The 26,752-nt window shown below is 42.7% G+C and overlaps 2 protein-coding genes across 5 annotated transcripts; one reads left to right on the forward strand and one right to left on the reverse strand.

Annotated features, from left to right (window-relative positions):
* Nucleotides 1-88: 88 nt before the first annotated feature.
* On the reverse strand, nucleotides 89-21,968 carry LOC133501380 (acyl-CoA-binding domain-containing protein 7-like). Of its 3 annotated transcripts, XM_061821106.1 has the most exons (18): nucleotides 21,793-21,968; nucleotides 20,397-20,514; nucleotides 20,266-20,328; nucleotides 9,777-9,901; nucleotides 9,510-9,691; nucleotides 9,307-9,431; nucleotides 7,654-7,762; nucleotides 6,981-7,074; nucleotides 5,545-5,670; nucleotides 5,363-5,464; nucleotides 5,208-5,291; nucleotides 5,012-5,119; nucleotides 2,959-3,089; nucleotides 2,606-2,729; nucleotides 2,452-2,530; nucleotides 2,282-2,375; nucleotides 2,101-2,220; nucleotides 89-1,071 (listed from the first exon to the last, which is right to left on the reverse strand). In XM_061821106.1, exons 1-18 carry the CDS (start codon nucleotides 21,802-21,804, stop codon nucleotides 951-953), a joined length of 1,917 nt encoding a protein of 638 aa, XP_061677090.1. In that variant the 5' UTR covers nucleotides 21,805-21,968; the 3' UTR covers nucleotides 89-950. The 3 variants fall into 3 exon arrangements, with proteins under 3 accessions (XP_061677090.1, XP_061677088.1, XP_061677089.1); XM_061821104.1 differs by lacking the exons at nucleotides 20,266-20,328; nucleotides 20,397-20,514; nucleotides 21,793-21,968 and adding exons at nucleotides 13,289-13,422; nucleotides 13,908-14,060; XM_061821105.1 differs by lacking the exons at nucleotides 89-1,071; nucleotides 2,101-2,220; nucleotides 2,282-2,375; ... (10 more) ...; nucleotides 9,510-9,691; nucleotides 9,777-9,901 and adding an exon at nucleotides 19,807-20,174 and having other exon boundaries at nucleotides 21,793-21,952.
* Nucleotides 21,969-22,337: 369 nt separating this feature from the next.
* Nucleotides 22,338-26,699, forward strand: rpp38 (ribonuclease P/MRP 38 subunit). 2 transcript variants are annotated; one of them, XM_061821113.1, is made up of 2 exons: nucleotides 22,338-22,502; nucleotides 24,870-26,699. In XM_061821113.1, the coding sequence occupies exon 2, from the start codon at nucleotides 24,878-24,880 to the stop codon at nucleotides 25,709-25,711; it is 834 nt and encodes a 277-aa protein (XP_061677097.1). In that variant the 5' UTR covers nucleotides 22,338-22,502; nucleotides 24,870-24,877; the 3' UTR covers nucleotides 25,712-26,699. The 2 variants fall into 2 exon arrangements, with proteins under 2 accessions (XP_061677097.1, XP_061677098.1); XM_061821114.1 differs by having other exon boundaries at nucleotides 24,873-26,699.
* The last annotated feature ends 53 nt before the right edge of the window (nucleotides 26,700-26,752 follow it).

The following is a 26,752-nucleotide window of genomic DNA, read 5'->3' on the forward strand; positions in this document are numbered from 1 at the left end:
TTTTCTTTTCAACCTAAGAAATGGATGAATGACTTTTATTACCATGACATGTCACTGTAAAAGCTTTACCACAATAACAACAGTAGCATTGTTTCGCATCATTGTTCATTTTTTTATTAATTTCATTCATTTATTCATTTGTAATCATTTATACAAATACATGTGAACGTTGCTAATATTGCAGAACATATCAGTAAAATCATATCCCACAATACCCAATCACATATTTAATATATAAGTACTAAACAATCTATTTTAAGTAGCAATATTTGTCTGGGAAATGACATTGCACATATTGAACTTGTTTTAGTGTGATAAAAGGGCATCTGTAAAACTAAAGGCCTATTCTGTAATACAGTAAATGCCTTACCCCCAATAAATGCCTGTTACTCTGTGCAGTTAACTAAATGAAGGCCTCTGGCCACTATTCAATGAAATTAGCTTCTAACAAATTAGTTTCTGAGGGATGTCAGTGGAACATTTTTCAGGCTGGCTCATGTTTAAAGTCTTTGTACACAAAACAAGTGAGCCTTCAGGGCCCACCTTAAAAATTACAATTTTAAACTATAGCAGTATAACTAACAATGTCATCAGTTCACAATGTCAAGTGGTGGCATAATATGTAAGGAAGGATATTATTATGATTGATGGTACAAAAACTCTTTAAATTACTGATCGGTTACAGGTTCCCAAAAATAGGTATGACAAACCAGATGGACCCGAAGCAGAGGTCCAAACAAGTCACATAGGAGCCTGGGGTAAGCAAGATGTGGCAAAAAAACAACAATTAAAAAAAAAAAAAACTTACACACACGGACACACACACAAAAGAATCAATCGTCCTTAAAAGTTGCATTGATTGGTGCTCGGAGCAAACGCTCTAGTGTGCATTCAGATTGTGGAAAATGAGCAGATCAGTCAGGTGAGTCAATGTCTCTAAGTGTGAATGTTTAAAGTTGAGATGTGGTCGCCAGGTGAAACATGTCATGCATTGAGTTGGAGAAGTTGTTGAACAACGTTGCGGCGTCAGTCTGATGGTAAGATTTCCATGCTGAGATGGAGATCACGATCCTGAAATGGGGGACGGGGGAGAAGAACTGACTTTATCCACAGGTGACGGTAATACGGAGTATGGAATGTATTTCTGATTAACTGGTACAATGTGATTTGATCAATTTGAGCATGCACATTGGTTCTACATGAGAAGAATTGGAATGATTGATAGAGTTTTCCAGTGCAGCATGAATTCCTGACATGCATGCATACTTGTTTACCATTTTATCAATTTTTAAGGGACACTGGACCCTCAACACAGACTTGGGCCAGACAGTGGCCATCTACAGCAGGTGAAGTAAGTATACATGTAACCATTTTTTCCTCGCTAAATGTATGTACTTCCAAAGGTCTAATTGACTTGAAAGTTTCACCAGATGTTGGGAAAACCTAAAGTAATCTATACATAAAAAGAAAGTAAAATAAATAAGACCAGAAATTAAGTTGTGTGTAGAAATGTGAAATGATACAGCGAAAACAAATTGGACATGTAGAAAAGGAGGTCCAAAAAGTCATGGAAAGCCATGACAACCCCTAAAATCTATCAATAATCAAACAGCAATCCAGCCTCTTCTCATTCCAAATGAATATCAGCCAGTTCAATGCTAATTGTTGGCCTGCAAAAAGGTCTCATTGCCAAAGTGTGAGTCAAGACACATCTCATGATGGCTAAGAAAAAAAAAGAGCTGTCCAAGACCATCGCAAATTAATTGTTCCAAAACAGAATGTTGCCATTTGGTTACAGGCCCATATAAAAGCTTCTGAGGCCTACAGTGAGCACAGTTGGGGCCATAATATATAAGTGGAAAGCCAATGATTCCACCATAAATTTTTGTCAATCAGGTGTTCCTTGCAAGATTTCTGAAGCGTTGTCAAAGAGCCAAGGACCACCTGCGGATCAAACTAACTAATTGAGCTAAAGACTCAGACGTGATGGTGGGGCCACTGGGTGTTCATGGGAGGGAGTCTCCTCACATTCAGGGATGTTTGAATGTAGGTGTTCTACTATGCACACTGCACTAAGGGATACCAGTTCAGTAAGGATACCTGTCATTGTTGATGCGGTAGAAGAAGCCATAGCCATGATGAACCATAGGAGCAACAACCCCCAGGACTGGAGTGTATCCCACCAAACTGGATGACAGCACAAAGTTCCCGCCACCTCCGCTGCGAGTACAAACAACAAATCACTTATTTCTTCAAATGTGTTCATCATATTTAACCCTACCTCTTTGTGTAGAGTGGATCCAGGTAAAGAGCTGGAGTGGGATGTCCTGCCTCCTTGGCGATCAGATGGAGTCCGAGAAGATGCCTATCAAAACCTGGTAACAACATCACAGTTAAACTCGATCGTTGCAAGAAGATTTTACGGTTGAATCCGACGAGTTAGACAGCAACCATTTCCCTCTTGGCCTTCTGTCATCAGCTTGTTGTGTTTGTTGAAGGCTTGAAGCATGGCTTTCCTCTTGTCATGAACCTGATGAGATAATATTGATTTAGTAGGCCACCCTCAGCATTCACAATGCTCCTGTGTCAAGCTACTCAGCTTCACCTCGCAGGTGGGATCCATCATGGCTTTACACCAGCTGACTGCCTCGCTGGTGCAAGGCCGCATTGTCTCGGTCCTGCCGTGGTAGAACCTGCGAGTCATTGCTGTTTCGTAGCAACTTCCGGGTCTGACAGGTGAGAGCAGATATTCAGAGGAAATCTTCCAGGGGTGGGGAAGCTTTATTACTCATGGGACACATTAGACACATGGGGTAGCTCATTAGTAGATAAGGTAAAAATAAATAAATATGTATGTATCTTATTTTGATAAAAATAAAATTATATTTGTAAATGAATTGTTTTCAATGGAATCTGTCAATTATTTCATTGAAATGCTAATGAAATGTTAGTAGGTACATTTTGTGTATGCGGTAGTAGCTCAGCTGCATGGCCAGCTGAACAAAGGTGTCAGGGTGTAGATTCTTCTTTTTGAGTGCAGATTTTCCAAACCCTGTGAAGGCGTGACACACAATCTGGAGGTCCTGTGCCTGGAAAGGCAGAGACAGCACAGTCACGTAGGTGAAAATATGAACAGGAGAGGTGTGAAAAAAGATCATCATGAAATCACAGTACGATACAATGAGCCAACATCCGACCTGACCTCCAGGTTTATACATACAATGACTTCTGTCATGTTTTCCGGTACTTTAAATATGAATCTTCTTATTCTGATTTACAGCCAGTGACAGGTTCCAATATATCTTCTTGTGTGTGACCGGAAATGGTAACAATAACCCCCAAAAGCCCAGTTGCAAATCGCTGGGTGTTTGTGTGGCAAATTCTCAAATGCTCCACCATTATACTGGTCCCCAAAAAAGGAGCAGTCTTAGGTCTTGATGACTACAGGCCTGTTCTGTGGTCATGAAGTCCTTTGAACGCCTAGGCTAACTGGTCTGCGGATGATGCCGTCAACAAGTTCTCCCACTTAGCTATGTTGTAAGAGTGATGACGATTGCCGCAGAGTTCTGAAACTATACAGAATTTTCCACATTACAGTGAAGCAAAGTATTTGAACACCCTGCTGTATTGCAAGTTCTCCTACTTAGACATCATGGAGGAGTCTGAAATTTTCATCGTAGGTGCATGTCCACTGTGAGAGACAATCTAAAAAGAAAACTCCAGAAATACCAATGTATGATTTTTTTAATGATTTATTTGTGTAAAACAGTTGCAAATAAGTATTAGAACACCTGAGAAAAACAATGTTAATATTTGGTACAGTAGCCTTTGTTTGCAATTACAGAGGTCAAACGTTTCCTGTAGTTGTTCACCAGGTTTGCACACACTACAGGAGGCACTTTGGCCCACTCCTCCACACAAATCTTCTCTAGATCAGACAGGTTTCTGGGCTGTCACTCAGATACACAGAGTTTCAGGTCCCTCCAATGATTTTCTATTGGATTTAGGTCTGGAGACTGGCTAGGAAACGCCAGAACCTTGATATGCTTCCTACGTAGCCACTCCTTGGTTTTCCTGCCTGTTTGCTTCTCGTTATTGTCATGTTGAAAGGCCCAGCCACGACCCATCTTCAATGCTCTGACTGAGGGAAAGATGTTGTTCCCCAAAATCTCACAATACATGGCTACGGTCATCCTCTCCTTAATAAAGTGCAGTCATCCTGTCCCATTTGGTCTTGGCCATGTTACAAGTTTGAATCTTACAGATTGTATGGGGTGGACAGGTGTCTTTATGCAGCTAACGACCTGTGATTCAGGATAATACATAGAGTCGAGGTGGACTTAAAAGCGGACTAACAGGTCTTTGAGGGTCATGTCTAACGGCGGACTAACAGGTCTTTGTTCTTGTTGCTATGTTGTACCTTGTTCTTTGTTCTGAATGTCGTACCAGGGCAGCACCGACTGCCGGAGAAAAATTCCTTGTGTATTTTTACACACTTCGCTATTAAAGCTGATTCTGATTGTGAAGAGTGATTCAAAATTTTGAGTCACAGGAAAAACAAACGTCCTTTCGGCTTGTTTCCTTAGAAGTCGACACAGTGTGTCATCTCAAATGAACGCTCATATTTGTTTGAATTTGAATTTGAATCTTGAATTTTAATTTGGGAAAAAAACCTGCTGTGTTAAACGTTCTGAAGTCCACAAACATTTGACTTACCATATGTACAGGATATATTAATTACTGTGATTCATATTACTTTTATGTTATTTTCTCTATGTTTAATGGACAAATTGTCAGACTGAAAATGTGCACATTTACGTTTATTTCAATTTGATCATGCATACTTTGATATGCAAAGAAACTCATCAACTCGATGGTTATCATCATGTATCAGGTGACATTGACATACTACTGCTCATAAAATATATAAATAATAATACAAGTCACTCTCCAATTCCCACCTCTACCATGTCATAAAATGTACAACTTATTTCATTCGATACAGGCTCACCGTCTCTCTATATTGAAGTTTGGCGTGGCTGATGTCTCCCATGATTTTTTGGTCCACAGTAAAAACAAGCTCTTCGGGTAAAGGCATGGGTCGGACTCTGTCTGAGCCCTAATTGAAGTCACAAAATTAAAAAGAAACAGAAAACTGTTACCTTGTGTTTGGTACATTTACATATCAGGAAAAAGCCCAAGTCTACCTTCCACTTGCCGTCTGTAGCTTTGAGTTGTTTGTCAACATACCAACACATGGACACTAGGACCATTGCGTCATATGGTGCATGCTACAAAACAGCGTCAAATGTTTACATTGTTTTCTTTATCTGCACATATAAACTTCTTACATTTAACTCACATCACAATTGGATCCAAAAGTACCGTCGGCAAACACAAGTGAGTTGTAGGATTTGTCTCCCCAGCGAATGGTGGGGTCTCCTGTCAGCGCTTCCACCGCAATCTGCATTCACAGTCTATTTTTTTATATTTCAAGTCTCAACTCATTAAATGTAATAAAATTTTAGAAGTCGTGTTGTTTACATTTGTGTAATTCTCTGCTGATGAGTAGGGTTTGGCATCATCCAGCGATATAAGGAAGAGGCTGCTCTGGATGGTCTCAAGGATGGTTTCATTGTGGGGATCAATGCGAATTAGATAATCCCTGGCCTGCACAAGCAGATGGAAAACAATACAGTTGGGTAACATCTTGACAGTACAGTGAACGATGAAAGATACACTCGTTGGACATTTTATTAGGTACACATGCACATCAAATGGAGTTGTAACTGAAATGAGTAGAAATTTTAAAGAAGTCTGTATAAAGTGGCTGTAAAGGTCCTGTTTGTACCATTCCATATCGGTTAGACAAGTTATGTGTGCCATTTAAGTTCTAGCCAGGACAAGGCCTGCTGCAATAGAATTGGCTACTGCAACCACGCAGGACACATCTTGGGGGACCCAAATGAAATGAGATGATATGAAATATGTTTCACATTTGTAAAAACATTCATACTGGTTAGTTGGTTAGGGTAAATTAGGTTATTTCAATGATTCCCCACACTTATTCAGAACTTGGCAGTTGATTATGGGGACCGGGCTTGGCGAGTAGCTCACATCTCTCGTGGCTACTCATTCGTGTAAGCTTCATGGAATGTACTTTAGGGTTAAGATTCAGATTAATGTAATTCAAAATAATCCCACTGAGATGAAATCACTTAAATCAGACACTGGCCTTCCTGCCTGGATCCAGTAGAGGACGGGGCCCAATGCGTCGATCGCGATCGACAATCACCGAGGCAATTACGGTCGATTTCGACCCTTGCCTCTTCTGACACGTCACAGCGCATGTGCACATAAGAGCATCTGCCAGTAAAATGCCTTCCTACTGTATTTACCGTCTGTCTCTTCCTTTCTCCATGGCAGTCGCTGCGATGCCACCCCCTACGCACATCGCAGCGACGATACATTCAACACCCCCATAGGTCACGAGAGTTTGGCTGCTTGAAAAGTAAATCTTGGGGCAAAAAAGTGTGGGCACGCCTGCAGTAATTAGATGCAGTAGCCAATCATATTGCAGTGGGGTGTGTCCAAGCGGCTTGGAAAATGAATGAATAAATTGTAAATTCTGCACCTAAATTACGTGTTTTTTTCTGTAATCCTCCATGAAGGAACAAACCAATAAATGGCGACCAAACTGTAACCTATCGCGTATTTCTTTTTCCACTTGACATATGAAATAATGTCAATGTAAAACGCTGTCAGAGAGGTATTAATTAAAAAAAAAGTTAATTACTGTAGGGCAGTTTGTTTGTTTCTGATATTTACAGCTATTCACTAGTTAAATTGGGTCTGAAAATGTTAGATTATCTCTGAATGTTAATCAAAACTGAGCATTATCGATGTTAAGGCAGAGTCTTTGATAAAACTCTTGATCCCAATATATCAGGCAGATGTAGCTAATGTTTAAGTCTCCAAACCTTTGCCCATCGAGTCCTTTCATCAGAGGTAAGAGCAGCAACTCCATCGCCTTCTGGCAGTCTCTCGCAGCGTTCTTTCACATAGCTCAGCTGCCTGCAGAGGTGAATCAAAAAAAAAAAGCAACAAACATTTTGACATCTGCTATCGTGCATCTGTAGTATTGTTTTTAATTATATTCCACTGTTTCCTTATACCACCCATAATAGCGGAATGCATGCTCAATCCATTTGAAGACTTTGCAGATTCAATATTTGGACTGTTTATCCAAGAATTTCACTGCCAAATTTAAGGACAGATAAGTAATTATGTGATAGTACTGCTTTATATTACATCGCTTTGCATTTCTCGGCACCAAAGAAGTACCTCTGTTCTTTCCATCCCCTCCGCACGCTACAAAAGTCATCCATGGCCACAATTCACGCTTCACAACTCAACACACATATTTAACAACCACAACTCTACTCATCAGGCCAGGCCCCAACTTTTAAAGCCACACACTCAAATTCAATGCGACCCCAAGTGGACAAAAATACCTGCTCGTTATTATCTAATAGTACAAAATCCATTGTTGTTAGCTGATTACTCCATTAAAATATATTACAAGAGCTTGAACTCGGCATTCATACTTTGATGTCATTCAAAGTGTTAAATCTTAGAAGGAGTAGTTGTTACCTGAGGAGTTCCGGTGGTGTGAGGATTTCTCCATCACAAAGTGCATCAAAGGTGAAGATCCGTCCGTGACACATCACCACCAGGTGTGACGGGCACCGGCCCTCTCGTTCTGTGATACACACAACATCAAAGGTGATCATTCCCATTCATCTTTCTTTCATAGGAGTTATCCTCATGGGGGACGCGGGTGAGCTGGAGCCTACAAAACTACATATAATATTCACTTCAATGTCTATACGAAAAGAAAAAAAAATGAGCACAGAGTGTGTCATTCGTGCGCAAAGTTGCAGAAGTCTCGCTCGACATCCAACTGGTAGCCATATTGCCTGCAACGTTATTTACAGATGCCATACTGGGACAGTCGCCATTGAGAATACGCTGTGCCACCTTCTATGGGAGATGAATAAGAGAGATTTTTGGATTTTTCTGACCCCACTTCTGAGACTGAAGCTCTTTTCGAAGAAGAGAACATCTCACAATTGAGTGAAGCGACCGGGGCCATATTACCCTATCGTTTCGAGCCATATTGTGATGACATGCGGATCACTTCTAATTAACAACAGACTCCCCGACAGACGGACAAGGAACCCAATGAAATATTCAAAATGACAGGCCTATAATTGTTTGATTTTCCAACTCTTTTAAAAGTCTTGTGTATGTAGCGCACACAGGAGGACCAATGTAAAGTACGTACGTCAGGGGTACCCAGACACTGGTGGCAGAGCTCCTTTTTCCTCGCCGCCCGATCCACCTCCGCGTCAAGGATAACGCCAAGCGAACGACAACAACGCCGCAGCCGCGCACGGACACATTTAGCATCCCTGACTTAGGTACTTTAATTATTTTAATTATTATGAGGCAGATCTTTTGTAATGTTCTTAGATGAAGGATTACGTCGTGGGACATGGTTGGAACTTTTTATGATTGCTGCTTTCGGAGGAGTTGTTCGAGTTTGGTAACTATACGTCTAGTTAGCTAGTTAGCTCATGTTACACACTACTAAACTGTTTTTGTACTTCTATTTTGTTATTGTTTTGTGTTGTATCGTATTGTGTGTGATTAAATTGTCTCAAACGCAATAGAAGTGCTTTGTTATATTTTGCCGGTTAGACCAAGGGGATTTATTCTAAATTCACACGTAACATATGCTATAAACTGTGAGACAAATTAGTCCCCCACAACTATTATTTTTTAATATGTCTGTACACACCTACCTGTCATTTAGAACCCACAAAGCTCTGTCCTTTGCACCTGTGCAATCCATTTTTAACTACGAACTGGGTGTTTTGGAAAAGTGTGAAGAGTGAATCCATTCTTGAGTGTTCGAGCAAAATCCAGCAATACGACAAGCCAGCATTTTGGCTAACACGATGAAAAAAAACTAATTTTACGCCGGTACAATAGGTACAAAGCAATATAAACACTCGACCCCGCTACTGTAAAAAAACGTCACTTCTCGGTTCTTCTCCAACACAAATGCCTCGAGAGGATTTTCATGGCGGGAGATGCAAACATCCGTATACGACAACATCATGACGTGTGGTGATAAAACGGATGGGTACATTCCAGGCGGCTTTTTTTAATTAAAAACATACGTGTCAGTAGACCTTTAAATTACCCTATGTTAAAGATATATTTTGAGATTTACTCTACCTGTCTTGAAATAGTTGTAGATAGTGTCCTTCTTAACTCCGGGTACTTTGCAAGTGCAGAAGAGCATTCTAAACTGATCCATATCCAACACCATCTTACCAGCTTTCTGAGGGGCCATCTCCTCCCTAAAACCACACATAGCCACAACAAAATTTCACGTAATGTTGTAAACTGACTTGTTTGCACGAGTACTTCCATCCTACTTGTAAATGAGGTTCCAATATTGTAGCGTGTGCCAAATGTTAATGCTGGCCCTCTCCAGTTGAGTTCCTTCTGCAGGGGGCCAGCAATGCTCCAGATAGGGAGCCGGGCCACCAAAGTTCACATGAAGCTGAGAGGGGATGCGCGCCTCCAGGTACGCGGTGTCCAACCACCATTCTTCCAGCTACAGTTGTTCAAATTATTTGAAGTTCACCATTAAACACTTAATGTCACAGCATGAATAAATCATCTATGAAAGTAAAACTAACCCAGTTCCTCCTGGCCTTGGCTCTCTGGAGTAGTTTCTGCTGCAGCACTTTGCCAAGACCCTCTTGAAACGTCTGCACAATCTTCACCGTAGTTTTAAACTCCTCATCAGTCGCAAATGGACGAACTGAAGGCAAACAAAGGCCAATTCAGAGCGACAAAGTGCATGCAGATTTCATTTCAACCTTACATTAACAAATAATATTATTAGCATAGTAGCACCAAAACTATCTTTAAATTATTCTGAACAGTAAATACAATTGCACAATGTACAGGGGGTCTTCGGGTGACAGCACAGTTGCAATCCTAGCTTGAGATAGTCTGAAAGTTGAACTGTTCCATAGTGTATCACTAACCTATTGTAATGCACCAGTAATATTGAAATTAAAGAATACATTTGTATGAAAAAAAATGCTTCTAGCCCGTAAATAAAAAAAATGGTAAGTGCCTTCTTGTACCATGTGAGGACATACTCTGTTACTGCTCAAACTGTTATTTACTTTGCCTTTCATAAGCTTGAAATGTCATATCCAACCATTTTCCATTTTCTGAGGTGCTTATCCTCACGAGGGTCACGAGACTGCTGGAACCAATTCCAGCAGTCATCGGGGTACACCTTGAACTGCTTGTCAGCATATCACACGGCACATAGAGACAAACAGCCGTTCACACTCACAATCACACCCTGGGTCAATTTAGAGTCTCCAAATTAATGCATGTTTTTGAGATGTGGGAGGAAACCAGAGTGCCCGGAGAAAACTCACACAGCAAGGGGAGAACATGCAAACTCCACACAGGCGGGTCAGGGATCAAACCCGGAACCTCAGAACTGTGAGCCCAACGCATTCTAGCTTCCATGCCACCAAAAGCAAATCGATTAAATTAGATTAATAACTTTCTTTCATCTTGTCTCATTAGGGGTCACCACAGCGTGTCATCTCAGATGAACACTCATATATGTTTGGCACAGTTTTTATGCCGGATGCCCTTCCTGCAACTTTGCGCATGGATGACGCGCTCTCCGCTCACATTTCAACTCATCTGTCAGCCTATACATAACTATTGCAAACCGGAAGGGGCTCAGCGCGGATCCCTGATACAGTCCCACCTCCACCTTAAATTCTTCTGACACACCAACGGCACACCTCACCGCTGTTCTGCTGCCCTCATACATGTCCTGCACTATTCTAACATATTTCTCCGCCAAACCAGACTTGCACATGCAATACCACAGTTCCTCTCTGGGTACTCTATCATAGGCTTTCTCTAGGTCTACATAACTGTAAATTAAAAATAAAATAAACAAATACATAACTAAAATAGAAAACTAAAATTTTAAACTAAAAAAATGATCATTTCCAATTTCAACAGATTTTAGTAGAACATGATATAAAACGGTATTTTAAATTTGTCATCCTTAAAAATTCTTGATCTGATAAACTTTATCCGAAAAACAGTCTATGTCCGCAATATTTTGAAAATGCTGAAAGTTTAGTCCAACATAATCGGCGTTCAGGGCAACGAGCTAGCGATAAATTGGAACAAACATGGGAGGAGTGGGGGGGCACGCATCACCACGATTGCCGTAAATAGGAAGCCGGCTTGCTAGAACACGTCTTTATGTGCATGCGCTCGACGTATCAGCCACACCTGAATCAAGCGACGAGGTGGATGATAGTATAACGTCTTTTTTGGGGGGGACACTCCCTCACACTGCCTCGCGATCGACGCAATGAGCACCCCTGGTGTAACTGAATTTCCTTTGACATGCCTCGTGATGTGGATGACTTTCAACATAAATGCGCTCAGAGTACGTGAAGCAGGTCTGAACATGCGCTTTCAGCCTAACTTCCGTACATGCTCAGTACGGTTAACTTGCATTTCCTGTTTCCAGGTGAATACCGGTTGTTTTGGAGCAGGCTTGTTTAGTGAACAACGTTTATGAAATAAACACGTGAATTAATGTCAAGACTACACAACATAAGCGACGTCTTGAGAGAATGCGAGGGTAGGGGGGGTTACTGTTACTCGTGTTAGTGCCTCAGTGATGAAAGTCCTCAAATTTTCATGGTAATTCCTCAGGAAAATTGAGGAAAAATAGCCTAAAATGAATGCGGATATTAGTTGACAACATTGAACAAACATGCATTTGAGTTCGTTGTTTTGCTTTCATGAGCGTAGCCACGTCGATATTATATATATATATATATATATATATATATATATATATATATATATATATATCAAAATAATAAAGGCAACTCATTATCCTATTAGTATTACTAGATCTATATTTACGATAGTGAGCAATGTGGTCGACTGTATCAGTACAACGCGACGTAACAAGTTTGAGACTTAAACGTTAATAGTAATTACTACAGATCAACTTCTACATGTTTTGCTGTACGATGTAGAAATTCTAGGATATATTTTCACGTATATCTATACTATAATATGTATAATGTGGGGAAAATGACAATTTTAGATATCTTTTTACTGAATAGTTCACTTAATTCATTGGTCTTGAGATAAACTGGCATATTTTAAGCATATTTTAATGACAAATGTGATTTTGTGCTATCCAGTGATATGGGGATGGGGAGCAAAAAAATCTGGGCTTGGCCCTTGGTGAACTTCTGCCCAATTTTTTTTATGCTCAGGACTTGGAAATTTTTGTCTGAATTTTGTTCATAGATATCGCCAGAATGCACCACAGCCATCCATTTTTCAAAAAATTTCACGGGGGGTGGGGGGTGGGTGCATGCCCCCGGACCCCCTTGCAGGTCTTCACACCTTCAGTGCTCACATTTGTATTTTCAGGAATTTTCACAAACGTCCACTTTCATCTCTAGTGCCTCATCATGGCTACGCTTGTGAAAGCAAAACAAAAAACTCAAACGCATGTTCATTCAATGTTATCAACTAATATCCGGATTAATTTTAGGCAATTTTTCCTCAATTTTCATGAAAACTTGAAAAGCCGGAATTCTGGGAAAATCCCGAGGACTTTCATCACTGATACTTACTGAGGAGATGCACCAACCCCTTTATTACTATTCTTTAATATAAAACACCAAAGATGTAACTTCACGTCCATGGCACTAAACGAAGGGGTTTTCCGAGACCTAATTTTACATCTGTGGCATTTAACGAGTTAAGCATAACAGTGATTTGGAAAGTTTGCGTGTTCATGCCACGACATAGTATCACTACACCCACTGTTCGTAACCTCAAAATGATGAATGACAGGTTTGTGATTTATTTTTAAAACTACTAATATTAAGTTGTGATTATAGTTTTCAGCGTCATATTACTGCACTGCGGCGTGCTGTTTCTGACATTGGTTCGTTTTTTTGTGCTACGGGAGAGGACCATAATATTAGATTATTTTTGTAAATGCAGTTTTTGGACTGGATCTCATTAGATTAGAATGTAGTGATGAAGGACAGAAATACAGGCAAGACAGTGTCAGTGTACGGGATTTCTGTATCCTTGAGTTAAAGCAAAAGATCACCCGCATCCAGGTACTTGGAAAGGCTGCCCTCTAGTGTGGGAACAGGCAGGGCAGGGAGGCTGCTTTGGTACTCGAAGGTCCTCTCATGCTGTGCATCTCGTGAATGCTTTGCCATTTTTTTTTTCTTATTCTGTCTGCAGTGAGTCGAGTCACACAAAGAAAAGACATACACACAGACAAAAGACAGGTAGCTCAGTAAATCACTTCAACACGAGCAAAAACATGCCACACACGCGTGTGTGTAAATATACACAAACATGTATATATACATATACACGCGTATATATATATCTATATATACACACATATATATACATACGTGTGTGTGTGTGTGTGTATATATATATATATATATATATATATATATATATATATGGAAACAGTGAATTGGGTTATTAACCATGTCGGTACCAGCAATAGGTTTTAAAGTTGCGTCCATTTTATAAACACTTCCCAATTTAAAACTCAGACACACTGACATTCAAAGTGCATGTAGATCATAGTCAAACTACAGGACAACATTAGACAGCTTACTCTGTCTGACATCTAGACTTGTTTACATGATTTGCAAATTTATGTCTCACGTTGCTTCGTATGTAGGACGAAAAGGTCAGCTCACCTTCAGGCCGTATGTCGACAGTTCTCCTTGTAAGGCAAACCTCAAACCTTTGGATGAGTGTTTTTTTCGTACTCCCATTGTTCACCTTTAACCCAGCGCCCCTTCCAGCAGCCCGGAAGGGAAGAGGCTACCGCGCATGCGCAGCTCCGTGGCCCTTGCCCTACATTCCCAGAGCATTGAGGGAAGCCTGGACCGGTCACGTGGGGGCAAGATTGCGTCTTTCGGTTATTATTTTCGTACTATTAACTATTCATCATTTACTAGGCGTTTTGGGGGGGGGAGTAGAGTTGGAAACATTAAAAACTGTGGTGACATAAATCCAATTCGCTCAGCTTTACATAGTTAAGACGTGATCAATAAATGGCAGTGGATGTGGAACAGCAGCAGAGCGGCGTCCATTTTCAACAATATTGGCAAACTCAAAATAATCCCATGTATGCGGCTATTAAATAATGTATTTCTAATGTACACAATAAATACAATTTTCACATTTTTTAATTTTCATTTCTTTTGTCAATACTTTATTGATATTGGGTGTCCCAAAAATGTGTACTCACTTTAAATAATGATATTTATAAAATCTTATACATGTTAAAAATTATTAGATTTATATTAAACATGGCGGAACGGTGGATCAGCTGGAAAGCATTGGCCTCACAGTTCTGAGAACCCACCTGTGAGGAGTTTGCATGTTCCCCTCGTGCCTGCATGGGATTCCTCCGGGCACTCCAGTTTCCTCCCACATCCCCCAAAAAACATGCAACATTAATTGAACACTCTAAATTGCCCCTAGGTGTAATTGTGATTGTGACTGTTGTCTGTCTCGATGTGCCCTGCAATTGACCTGTAGCGCCGGAGAAAAGGAGTCGGAGGCGGAGTGTCGGACACAGGAACAGAACTTGCTTTATTGTTCGACATCAAAACAAAACTCGCATAACGGGGGGAACTCTGTTAACCTTTACTCCGGAAGCGCAACAACAAAAACAGTCCGTGCGGAACCCCGCACCCCAACTCGAGGTCCCGCGGGTGAATTATGTAAACACCACACAAGCCCCCCAGAATTCACCCATAGTCAAAATCCTTGTGCCGTGGAGGGATAATGACCCGACCCCGGCGGGTGTGCACTGTAGGGGCCGAGGGGGGCGGGGCCGCACTGTCCATTGAGTCACGGGACAAGGGCTCAGGCGGGGTCAAGGGTACCCCGGCAGGCGCAGGGGCACAGGGCAAAGGGGGACGACCCCGGCGCGGGGGGAGGGCCAACCCCAAAGGCTGGGCAATGTCCAGGTGCGCGGGTTTGACCCTGTCCACGGAAACAGTCTCGGGTCTGCCGCCAATGTCCACGAGCAGGCTCTTATCCCCGTGCTCCAGGACCCTGAACGGCCCGTCGTATGGGGGGCGGAGAGGTCCACGGTGGGCGTCATGACGAACAAACACAAAATCCGCAGAGCGCAGGTGACGGGGCAGCCGGGCAGCTGGGGTGCCATGTTGCGACGTGGGAACCGGCGTGAACCCTTTTGCGGCCTCCAGCAGGGAGGACCGTTGCTTGGCTGCGGACCAGGGCGCTGTGGCGTCCGGGATGAATTCGCCGGGGACCCGCAGTGGCTGGCCGTAGACGAGTTCGGCGGATGAGGACAACAGGTTCTCCTTGGGGGCGCACCTGAGGCCGAGCATGACCCATGGGAGCTTATCCAACCAGTTGCCGTCCGTCAAGCCGGCACGCAGGGCTGCTTTCATGGAGCGGTGGAACCGCTCGCAAAGACCGTTCGCCTGGGGGTGATAGGCGGTAGTGCGGTGCAGCTTGACCCCCAAACTCTCAGCGACTGCGTTCCAGAGTTCAGAGGTAAACTGAGGGCCACGATCTGAGGAAAGGTCGCACGGTGTCCCGAAGCGTGCAACCCACGTGCCGATGAACGCCCGGGCCACGTCTGACGACGTTGTCGAGGAGAGGGGAACGGCTTCGGGCCAGCGGGTCGTCCTGTCCACCATGGTGAGCAAATAGGTGAATCCGTGCGAGGGAGGAAGTGGACCTACCAAGTCGACGTTGACGTGGTCAAACCTCCTCTCGGGGACAGCGAAGGGCTCCAAGGGGGCTTTTGTGTGGCGATGCACCTTAGCCCGCTGACAGGCCACGCACGAGTCGACCCAGGCCTGCACATCTTTCTTGAGACCGCGCCACACGAACTTCTGGGCCACCAGCCTCACGGACGGTTTCCTTCCGGGGTGGTCCTCATGCCATAAGAGCGGATAGGGGAGCCATTAGCCATTAGCGGACAGTAGGGGTGGCCCATGAGTCCCGCCAGCGGCGTCCTCCGCAGTGGCCGTCAGGACGCTACTCTGGGCGCCGGTGTCGCAAAGTAATTTGCGCCCGGAAAGGTTGTCCTTGACGAACAGCAGCCGGCTCTTCGCGCCCACGCTCACGGCTGCTGCGAAGCGTGGGCTTTGGCGTTTCCCGACGCGTCGTAGTTGCAAGGGGCGCGGCACCTCTTCGCTTTCGCACCGAAACGGGCATGGAAGTAGCACAAGCCTGTGCCAGCACGGCCGTCGGTGCCGAAGGGGCCCCTGCTGGATGCTACCCCCGCGCCCGAAGGTGAGTAACTGCGCGTCGCGGCCAGCGTCTCAGGGGAGAAGCGCTGGGTTGCCAGGAAGAAACGGTCGGCCTCCTCGGCCAGGGCCCGGGGCTCAGTGGCAGTACTGTTCGCGAGCGCCGTCTGAACATGCGGTGGCATATGCCTGAGAAACAGTTCCATGAAAATGAAATTGGGCTCTTCCGTGCCCAGCAGGTTTAGCATCATTTCCATGAGTTCGGAAGGTTTGCTGTCCCCCCAGTCCATGAAAGCTCAAAAACCTTGAGAAGGTGAGCCTTGATCCCAGCATACTTATCTCGGGCCGGGGGAGAGGTGATGAAGTTCACTGCTCTGGCCGCCGTTGAGCTCCCGAGTGCTGAGACAATGTGGTAGTAACGCGTGGAATCATCTGAGATCCCACGGAGGGCGAACTGAGCCTCAGTCTGTGCGAACCACGCTGCCGCGGACGTCTCCCAAAACTCTGGCAATTTGAGGATGGCGGTTGCCATGTTCGTTTCAGTCTCGAAAACGCCGGGACTGACGTTGGGGTCACCAGTGTAGAGCCGGAGAAAAGGAGTCGGAGGCGGAGTGTCGGACACAGGAACAGAACTTGCTTTATTGTTCGACATCAAAACAAAACTCGCATAACGGCGGGAACTCTGTTAACCTTTACTCCGGAAGCGCAACAACAAAAACAGTCCGTGCGGAACCCCGCACCCCAACTCGAGGTCCCGCGGGTGAATTATGTAAACACCACAGACCCCTCTGTAGAAATTGCGTCATCCGCGTCGCTGACCAATCAGAGGCCAGAGATCTGCATAAACCACGCCCCTTGTTGGCGTCCGCTATTACCTCAGACAACGTTGCATGGTCCAGTATAGCTTTTGTTAGCGTTTTATCGCTTATTTGGGTTCTTTAACAATAGATATGGTTAAGAGGTGTAGTCACGGACTTTGTAATAGTAACGACAGGTATCCTGAAATGCTAGTTGGTGGAGTTCAATTCGTACCCTTTCCAAAACCGAACACCAAGTACGAAAAATGTCTTCGATGGATCAAACTTTGTGGAAGATCGTATGATCAACTGAATCCATCTAAAACCAACCGGAACAGAAGACAGAGTACGAAAAATGTCTTCGATGTATCAAACTTTGTGGAAGATCGTATGATCAACTGAATCCATCTAAAATCAACCGGAACAGATATGTTTGCATGAAGGTAAGCCCTATATTTGATTTTCAATACATGTCTCATATAGATGAATTAGCAGTTCTTCGCTTGCATAACATAACTACGTGTGAACGATTGACACACTTGATCTGTGTTGAGCGATATTTTGCGATGATCTGACTGCACAAACGTGTCTCTTTGTTGCCGGCTACGGAGCTAAGCTAAACCGGACTAGCAGTCTTAAAAGCCTTCGACGTGCACCGAGACACCAAGACTGAAGGAAGGATGTTTGAGGACACTAAAGTAGTGATTGTCGTACTCAGTCGGGACTTACGTAGGTTCGGCACTAATTTAAGAATAATTATTGAGGGGAGCGCGTGACATTACACAAAGAAAACGAGAGAAACAACTCGTAAATCAAGCCTCGCCTTCTTTTCCTTCATATGGCGGTTCACAAACGGCTATACAGATACACATACAGATTCTGCATACAAATGTGATATGTAACACGAAAATAGGAAACTGTCAATGACGAATTTGTCTTTGGGTTATAATATATTATATTATGTGGCTTCTCGGTCTTCCTCTGACTCTGGAAAGATCTCGCACTAATATCAATGGTTTCTCCGTCGATATGCATGTAAATACCATTGAAATACCCCTCGCTGAAATACTTGAAGCCCTGCTGTCTGCTCTTCAACGATCTTTCATTATTCGCTAAAAATGCGAGTGAGAAATCAGCTGGTAAATCGGACAATTTCGCTCTAGTCTTTTCTTCCTGCGCCGCCATTTTTACTAATTGTTTGTCTGAGATTAGCACACGTGGGGTGACGTAACTTCAGGAGGCGTGGTTAAGTGCCCTGTACGGAGGGGTCAACATTAATTGAACACTCTAAATTGCCCCTAGGTGTAATTGTGATTGTGACTGTTGTCTGTCTCTATGTGCCCTGCAATTGACCCCTCTGTAGAAATTGCGTCATCCGCGTCGCTGACCAATCAGAGGCCAGAGATCTGCATAAACCAAAGCCCGTTTTTGCTCCCGCCATTTTCTCAGACAACATTGAATGGTCCAGTTTAGGTTTTGTTAGCGTTTAATCGCGTATTTGGGTTATTTAACAAAAAATATGGTTAAGAGGTGTAGTCACGGACTTTGTAATAGTGACGACAGGTATCCTGAAAGGCTAGTTGGTGGAGTTCGATTCGTACCCTTTCCAAAACCTAAGACCAAGTACGAAAAATGCCTTCAATGGATCAAACTTTGTGGAAGACCGCATCATCAACTAAATCCATCTAATATCAACCGGAACACATATGTTTGGACGAAGGTATGCCCTATATTTGATTTTCAATACATGTCTCGTATAAATGAATTCGAAGTTCTTCGCTAGCATAACACTGCTGCGTGTGAACGATTGACACACTTATTCTTTGTTGAGCGATATTTAGCGATGATCGGACTGCACAAACGTATTGATTTCTTGCTGGCTCGCGGCCGAAAGTTAACCAGACTGTGTTTGCACGAAGATATGCCCTAAATTTGATTTTTAATACACGTCTCGTATAAATGAATGAGACGTTCTCCGCTAGCATAACATTGCTACGTGTGAATGATTGAATGAAATCAGAAGCATGGCGTCTCTCTCAGTTAAGAATGTATTGTATTTAGAATATATAATATATCGTTGATTTGAATGAAATCAGAAGCATGGAGTCTGTCTCAGTTCAGAATGTATTGTATTGTATTTGCCATTTTTACTGTTTGTCTTACGTCAGCACACGTGGCGTGACGTCCCTTCAGGAGGCGTGGTTACGTGCCCTGTACGGAGGGGTCAATTGACTGGCAACCAGTTCAGGGTGTACCCTACCTCCTGCCTGTTGACAGCTGGGATTGGCTCCAGCACTCCCTGCGACCCTCGTGAGGATAAGCGGAAAAAGAAAATGAATGGATGGATGGATAATAAACATCAAGTTTACAATTATTTAAAGTGTGTATACTTTTTTGTGGACATCCTGTATATAAAAAAACCTCACAATCCCAAAATGTAGCATAATCTAAACGAATAAATTTCTTCCAAAAGCACACCGTTTCATGTCATTTCTGTGATGGAATCATGAGTCAAAAATCTCCTGGATCACAAATTCTGCTAAAAAAGATGAAAAAAATAGTATAGGTCAGTGCAGAAGTTTTATTTTCAAAGCATGAACATTAATATGACTTTGTATTTCAGTTCTCATAAGGATTAAAATTTGGATTCAGCTAACCGTGAACATGAAGATTAGTGCACATTAAGCGGGTTAAAATTCACACGTAAGCAAACGTGGAACATAGAGAAGCTACGCACAAAAGAACGTTTAGCATTTTTATCATTCCAAGAGGTTCTTCTTCAAGGCAGCAGCCTCACTTTAGTCCTTTTATTTCTTCTTCTTTTTTTTTTTTAGTGCAGAATCTTATCTTTCCCTTCATTAACCCAGTTTGCTGATTAGCTCTTTAGCGAGCGCGATGTAGGCGGCCATGGCGTCATCCTTGGACATTCCTGAGCGAACACGGGAAAACAAAACGACACGTGAAAAAGCATCGAGTCGTGGTACGTCACCTGGAAATATTTGGACTTCTTCTCGCTCCACCTTTCCTGGAGCTCCACGCATCCCACTTGGCTTTCCCCTTCATGTCGAACAAACCCGGCCTCTCTGGAAAATGTGAAATCACAGCGGGTTAGCCAAGAAATGACACATCACGTCAGGCGTTCTCGTCGCACCTGTGTCGACATCTCCGACAATTGCCTGCTTATATAGGCCGTAGAGGTCCAGCAACTCCTGGTCCGACGGCCTGGTTTTCAAGTTCTTCACGTCTTCCGCCGCCTTCTCAAACTCTGCCTGCGGGTGATGACAGGAAGAGGTCATTATTGATTATTAACCAGTAAGAAAGGTGCTAAAGTAATCAGCACTTAAAGTACCGTACATGTTGTGAACTTAGTAACCTATTGGAATGCCGCGGGAGGGGGAGGGTCTAAACAATAGGCATTTATTCAAGACTGGTGCTTTTGTTCCTACTTCTACTCCACAGAGGAACGAGGACACGGCGGGACAGATAAAAGTCTGAAGAAGAGTTTTGCAAACTTTCTCAGCTAAAATTAGAAATTTGCAACAAGGTGGCACAAAAAGCTATGCACTTTTTTTCATCCATTTTGTTGGATTTACAGTGTCTTTTTATTGTCTCAAAATGTAGAAAAGAAACAGATGTATCCATCTCAGCAGTACATGTGCTTTCCCTCCTCGAGTCTTGCTCTCTCAGACTTTTTAGCATCTTTCCTTCATATGTGTAAATCTCTTCTGCCTTCCCTTTTTTTTTTTACTCAAACAAGCTATACATCCTCCTTTGCAATTTAAACCTGCTTCAGAGCTGCTTGATCTTCTTTCTTCCCCTCCTTCCATCTTAGATAGTATTTTCTTTCAACCTTTACTGCCGACCTTTACGTTCTTCCACTATACTGAATTTTGTTTTCTTTCCTTCCTCATCTCCTTCCATCCTTCCTTCCTTTCATCTCAATACTGTACTGTTTTTTTTTCTTCTTTCCTAGCTAACTTGACCTTACATTTTTCATATCCTCCCTTCTGGCTTCCTTCCACCTTCTTTTGACTTCTTCCTTCCACCTCTCTACTTTCCCACCTTTATTCTACTTTTTTATTCGTTAATATTTTGCAGCCTATCTTCCTTTGTTAAACCAAGGTTTCTCCTTAATTCCTTCCTGTCCGTCTAAGCTCTAGAATCCACTCTTTCTTTTTGACTCAATGAGTTGCTATTTTTTATGATATTAAATTTTAAAACGTGTATAATGTACTTACTTTTGGCCCACCCTTTATTGTTGTGTACTGGAAGTAATCACTGCAATAAATCTAATTTAAAAAGCAGCTTACACACGACTCTGACTAAAAAGAAACATTTCCTTTGGGCCCAGACCCCAAGTTGGGAAATTTAGTGCTGGTATTGGTCCAAACGGACAGCTAAAAGTAAAAGTAGAGTCGCTGGACTAGAGTACTGTAATATTACAGGATGTCAATGTTAACGACGGACAGGGCGAAATCGCGTGATCACAGTCCACATTGATGATCCCACACTGGCCGAAAAGATACGAAAAGGCAACGAGATATTACCGCAGAAGTCATTTTGATGGAGAAAAGGCCGCGGCTTCGATGTGCTTCGGGTCGCTCTTGTGGGTGCAGCGGTAATTGCAAAAAAAAAACAACGGTTCAATGGCACAATGTCGCCCCGACAGGGCCTGAATGAAGAGGCGGGGCCAACCTGCTACATAGAAGCTGATTGGTGTCGTGGCCTTGGGCGCACGCGCACATCAGAGAACGGTCCGCTAAGAACATGACATGTTTGGGACAAAGTCCACCCAGGACGTGTCATGCACCCCCGACCTTCTTTCTGTGTGTTTGCTTTTTTTTTTTTTTTTTTTTTTAATAAATCGTATCAGGAAAAAGTTTCAAATGGAAAAAAATAACAGTGAATATCGTGGAAGTATGAGTGTTTCCAAAACTAACAGACGTATGTATATCAATAACTAAATAAAAAAAAAATCCACACATTAAGAGATAATGTTTGTGAAAATGTCCAGTCAAATATGTTTCCAGAATTATTATTATTATTTTTTTTAAGTACGGCACTGTCCCCTGAACGACCGTTGGCGCTGTTTACCACTTCCGTTTAAATAAAGGTCTTCAAATATGAACAAGATGGCGGCGACCTGTGTTAAAAGCGTGTGCTTCGAAGGATCGCTAGACGATGGATGGATAGATATACGTGTATGTGAAGTAGAAATATAGAGAAAATTGGAACACATTTGTGCGGTGACATTCAGGTAAAGTTATTTAAAGTGTTTTTGGTTTTCGCTAAGTCGAGAGTCACAGTATGATAGAAGAAGGTGTTTTAGAATCATTCCTTGGACTGTGGGTAATCATTCAATGACAGTTTTTTTTTATTACCTATTAATATTGTTGGTCTACATGCTCAAAAGAACAAGAAAACCACATGCGAAAATTTTGTGGGGTTTTTTTGCAAAAACATGGAAAAAAATAGTCTGAGCTTGTTTAATGCTATCAAATTAATATTCCGTCAGTGTCTGTGTTTCAACTTTTCATTCATGTCATACACGAATACATCAGATGATAAATTATCCCATCCTTTAGTAAAATATTCAAAACCCAACAAGAAATAGGTTACGTGTAATTTTCCTTAAATTCGCCTATGAAAACTAAGCAAAAAGTAAACTTCCTTAAGATTTGAAACTTCCTGTGACTACAAAGATTGACACCAAAGGTGTCTTAAACTTAGGGGAAGTCTACGATTTTATGGGAAAGTTCACAACTTTCTTTATTCCTTAATTTCAAGGTTAGTCCATAACTGACTGTTGGCCACTAGATGAAAAATGTCAGTACTGTCACTACTTTGATGCTGCAAAAGGAATAAATACAGTGAGATATAACTGGCAATGCAGTATCTAGTGTGGCAGAAAAATGTGTATTTAAAAACTGATTTGGCATGTAGGCATAGAACTTCATTGAATAGTAAATGAATTTTAGTTCATTCAATAACTAATGAGATTTACATTAAAATAGATTTTACTAAACATAATTTTATGAAAAAAGCCTCAGTGAATAACAAAGTGCAATGTTTTGAAATCAATATAAGTAAGTTTGTTTCAGTTTGTCCCATTAGGGGTCGCCACAGCATGACATCTCAGATGAACGTTCATAATTGTTTGGCGCAGTTGTTACGCCGGATGCCCTTCCTGACGCAACCTCTTTTGGGGAGTAGAGGCCCTAGTGAGATACGAACTCACGATCCCTGGTTTACAAAACCACTGAGCTATGGGGCCTCAGTGCAGAAATCAATGTAATGTACCGTAATTCCCGGCCTACAGAGCACACCTGGTTATAAGCCTCACCCAGTACATTTGTATAAGAAATACCATCTGGTACATACATAAGCCGCAGCTTTGTAAAAGCTGCAAGTGCCCACATTGAAACCCGCATTGAAGCACCAGATATTTACAAAGACGGACGGTACACAGAGAGTTTAACGCTAGCGCCGCGCTAACGCTAGTGCAGCGTGAACAGGGCTGCACCGGTAAAAGTCACTTCCTTAGCACATATATTCCACCGGTCTCACTCTGGTTGCCTTCCGCTCGAGTGCCCCCTTGCAGGCGTTAGAAAAAATGCACAAATTAGCCGCATCACTGCGTAACCGAAGGGTTGAAAGTGTGTGGGGTGGAAAAAAAAAAATCACAGTTTATAGGCCGTAAATTACGGTACATGTTTTTTAGAGCCATGTGCAGAAATTTTAAGTAGAATGAAGCAGTAAAAAGCCTGGATGCAGTTTATAACATTTCCTTTTTATCACTCATCTTCGTTCAGGACCACCTCGACCAGGCATGTTCCTTTTCTCAGCACCGGTGGCACTGCATGCAGGGTATATTTGTTCACCTTATATGGTCCAAAAATGTAACAAATGACTAAGATAATTAGTTATGATGAAAGATAACATAATGATTCATCAAATGCTAACAATATATGTGTGTTTCACACTGAAAATCACGGGAAAAAAAAAAAACCCAATCTTTAAACATTTCACTTCGCATCAAAAACCCCTTCTCGCCACATTCCCTCCAAACTGGAATCCGCATGACTTTGAGGTTCTCCACAATGCAATGCGCCAGGTCTCGGATCGTTCAAAAGGCGCAATTTCACGTCAGACGCCGTAATAGAACAAGTGTTTTGTGAACCAAAAATGGAGCTCTTCTCCCAAAACCAGACTGAGCGCCGCCTAGTGGCCACAGCTGTCGCTATTTATGCTACGGTAAATTTTCTCACTAGATTTACACGTTCCTCATTTTGAACTTTTGCCCATCACACCAATCTTTTTAAATTAATACATCACTACGTCCTTTCCTTTCTCATACCTTCCTCCCCAGTTTTTAGAAGAGTTTTATTTTGCATCCTTCCTTTGCTTAAAACTCCAGTATTTATGTAGTTTTTAATTATTTGGTTTTGGCCTACCCTCTACGTTACATATTATGTAAGTTATACTTGTGAATCAAGTTACTCATAACGTTATTTTTGTATTAGACACTCTTTCCTGTCAGTCAATTGTTAATTTTACCTATTTCATGAAGCGTTGTCATTCTTGTGTAAAATCCATTTGATTTACATATATTTTTTCATTCCAGTAGAGCAGATGGACACCCCAGGGAAGAGCGTCAGCAAAAAGGCCGTCAAAAAGCCCATTCAGGTCAAGACGTTGTTTACGTCCCCTTTCACAGTGCAATGGAGCCCGCTTCCTCAAGAAGACATGCGTTTCATCCTGACAACCTTAAATGAGAAACTCATTTCAGTGGGGCTCGAGAAGAAAGAGGTGAAAGTGTTTCGGCCATGGAGGGGGAAAAGAGTTCCCGTTCCCTCGTCTTCATCGGACATGAATAAAGCTAAGGATACGACCAAAGGCGGCTGGTCGGATGTGGCCGTGAGGCGACGACTCGCCCTGGGCATCAATGAGGTCACCAAAGCTCTGGAGAGGAACCAACTCAATCTGGTGCTGGTGTGTAAGTCGGTCAAACCGAAGCACATGACCAGCCACCTGATAGCGCTGAGCGCCAGCAGAGGCGTGCCCGCCTGCCAGGTGCCCCGGTTGAGTGAAACCGTTGCCCAGCCGCTGGGGCTCAAGAGTGTCTTAGCTCTGGGGTTCAGGCGCAGCGGCTGCCGAGGTGGCGGAAACAACGACGACGACGACGGTGAGATGTTCGCTGACACCGTGGAGGCCATCATACCGAGGGTGCCCTCACTGGACGTTCCCTGGATACAAGGCGGAGCACCTGGTGCCCAACTGCAACACGACATTGACGTTAAAGAGGAGGAAGGCAGACAGAGGGCGGGCAAGAAAAGAAAACTGGAGTCAGAGGGTCAAGTCCCAGAGTCCTCCGCATCCTGCGTGCTGCAGTATCTCAAAGTGAAAAAAATTGTTTCGAACCCGGCAAAGAAAAAAAGAAAGCCGAAACCAAAGCAAGCCAAGTGAAATTAATTTCCAACCCACCCATTAGTCAGAACTTAATATATGCGCCTTGGGGTTAATTTACACACCACAAAAATATTCAGGGTAAATTTCCAGATCAATTAAAAAGCACAATCATCTTTACAGGTTAACTTAATATGTCCAACTGGTTAGTGGCCCAGTCCTTTTTGCTGCTCTCTAACAAGGACTTGAACAGCAAACATTACATGAGTGGAGCAATACATTTATTCACATTCTGAGATCATGAGACCATAACGATTGATCAACAAAAACTCAGCCATTGCGAGGTTCCAAGCAGGATGTTCTCAAAGAGAAGTGACCTCTGAGCAAATTGTCGCAATCAGGAGGTTGCAGTGAAGAGACTGGAAGAGTCACTGAAAGGCAGAAAAGTGGACATTGTGTAAAAAAAAAAAAAAAAAAAAAACACCTGTTTTGAATTATTCTGTTTAGCTTGTTTTCATTTTGTGCTAAAACTCTGGAGAAAAAAAAAAAAAACAGTTGGACAAGGATTCAAAAGATTTGTCAATTTTTTTCTGGCTTTGCTTGCAAATGTTAGTTCCACAAACATAATTAAAAAAAGTGCTTGTAAAGGCAGAGTACCTCAATTCTTGAATGCTTTTTTTTGGAGGGGGGGGCACGAAAACTTAGAATGAGCGGTCCGGTGTAGCGACTGTTTAGAGCATCTCCTTCAGTTCCGAGGACCGGGGTTCAAATCCCGGCCATACCTGTGTGAACGAGCAGCCAGTTCAGGGCCTGCCTGATACCTGGGATAGACTCCAGCACTCCCGTGACCCTTATGAGAATAAGCAGCACAAATGGATGGGTGAAAGTTAGATGAACTAAACAAGAATCCCGTTCAAAGCAAGTCATTTATTATCAAGGTTAAAGTGTAGTGTTTTGTTCTTATTTATCGTGGCCAATTCGTGTTTTCGCAGTGGGTATTAAGACATGAGATGACTGTTCATCATTAAATGCCTTTGGTTAACTTTTACTCTACTGTTTTATTGGTGTTAAGATTGAAAATCAAATCTGGTTTTTACACTC

This window comes from Syngnathoides biaculeatus, chromosome 5 (genome assembly GCF_019802595.1).
Source record: "Syngnathoides biaculeatus isolate LvHL_M chromosome 5, ASM1980259v1, whole genome shotgun sequence".
Lineage (NCBI taxonomy): Eukaryota > Metazoa > Chordata > Actinopteri > Syngnathiformes > Syngnathidae > Syngnathoides > Syngnathoides biaculeatus.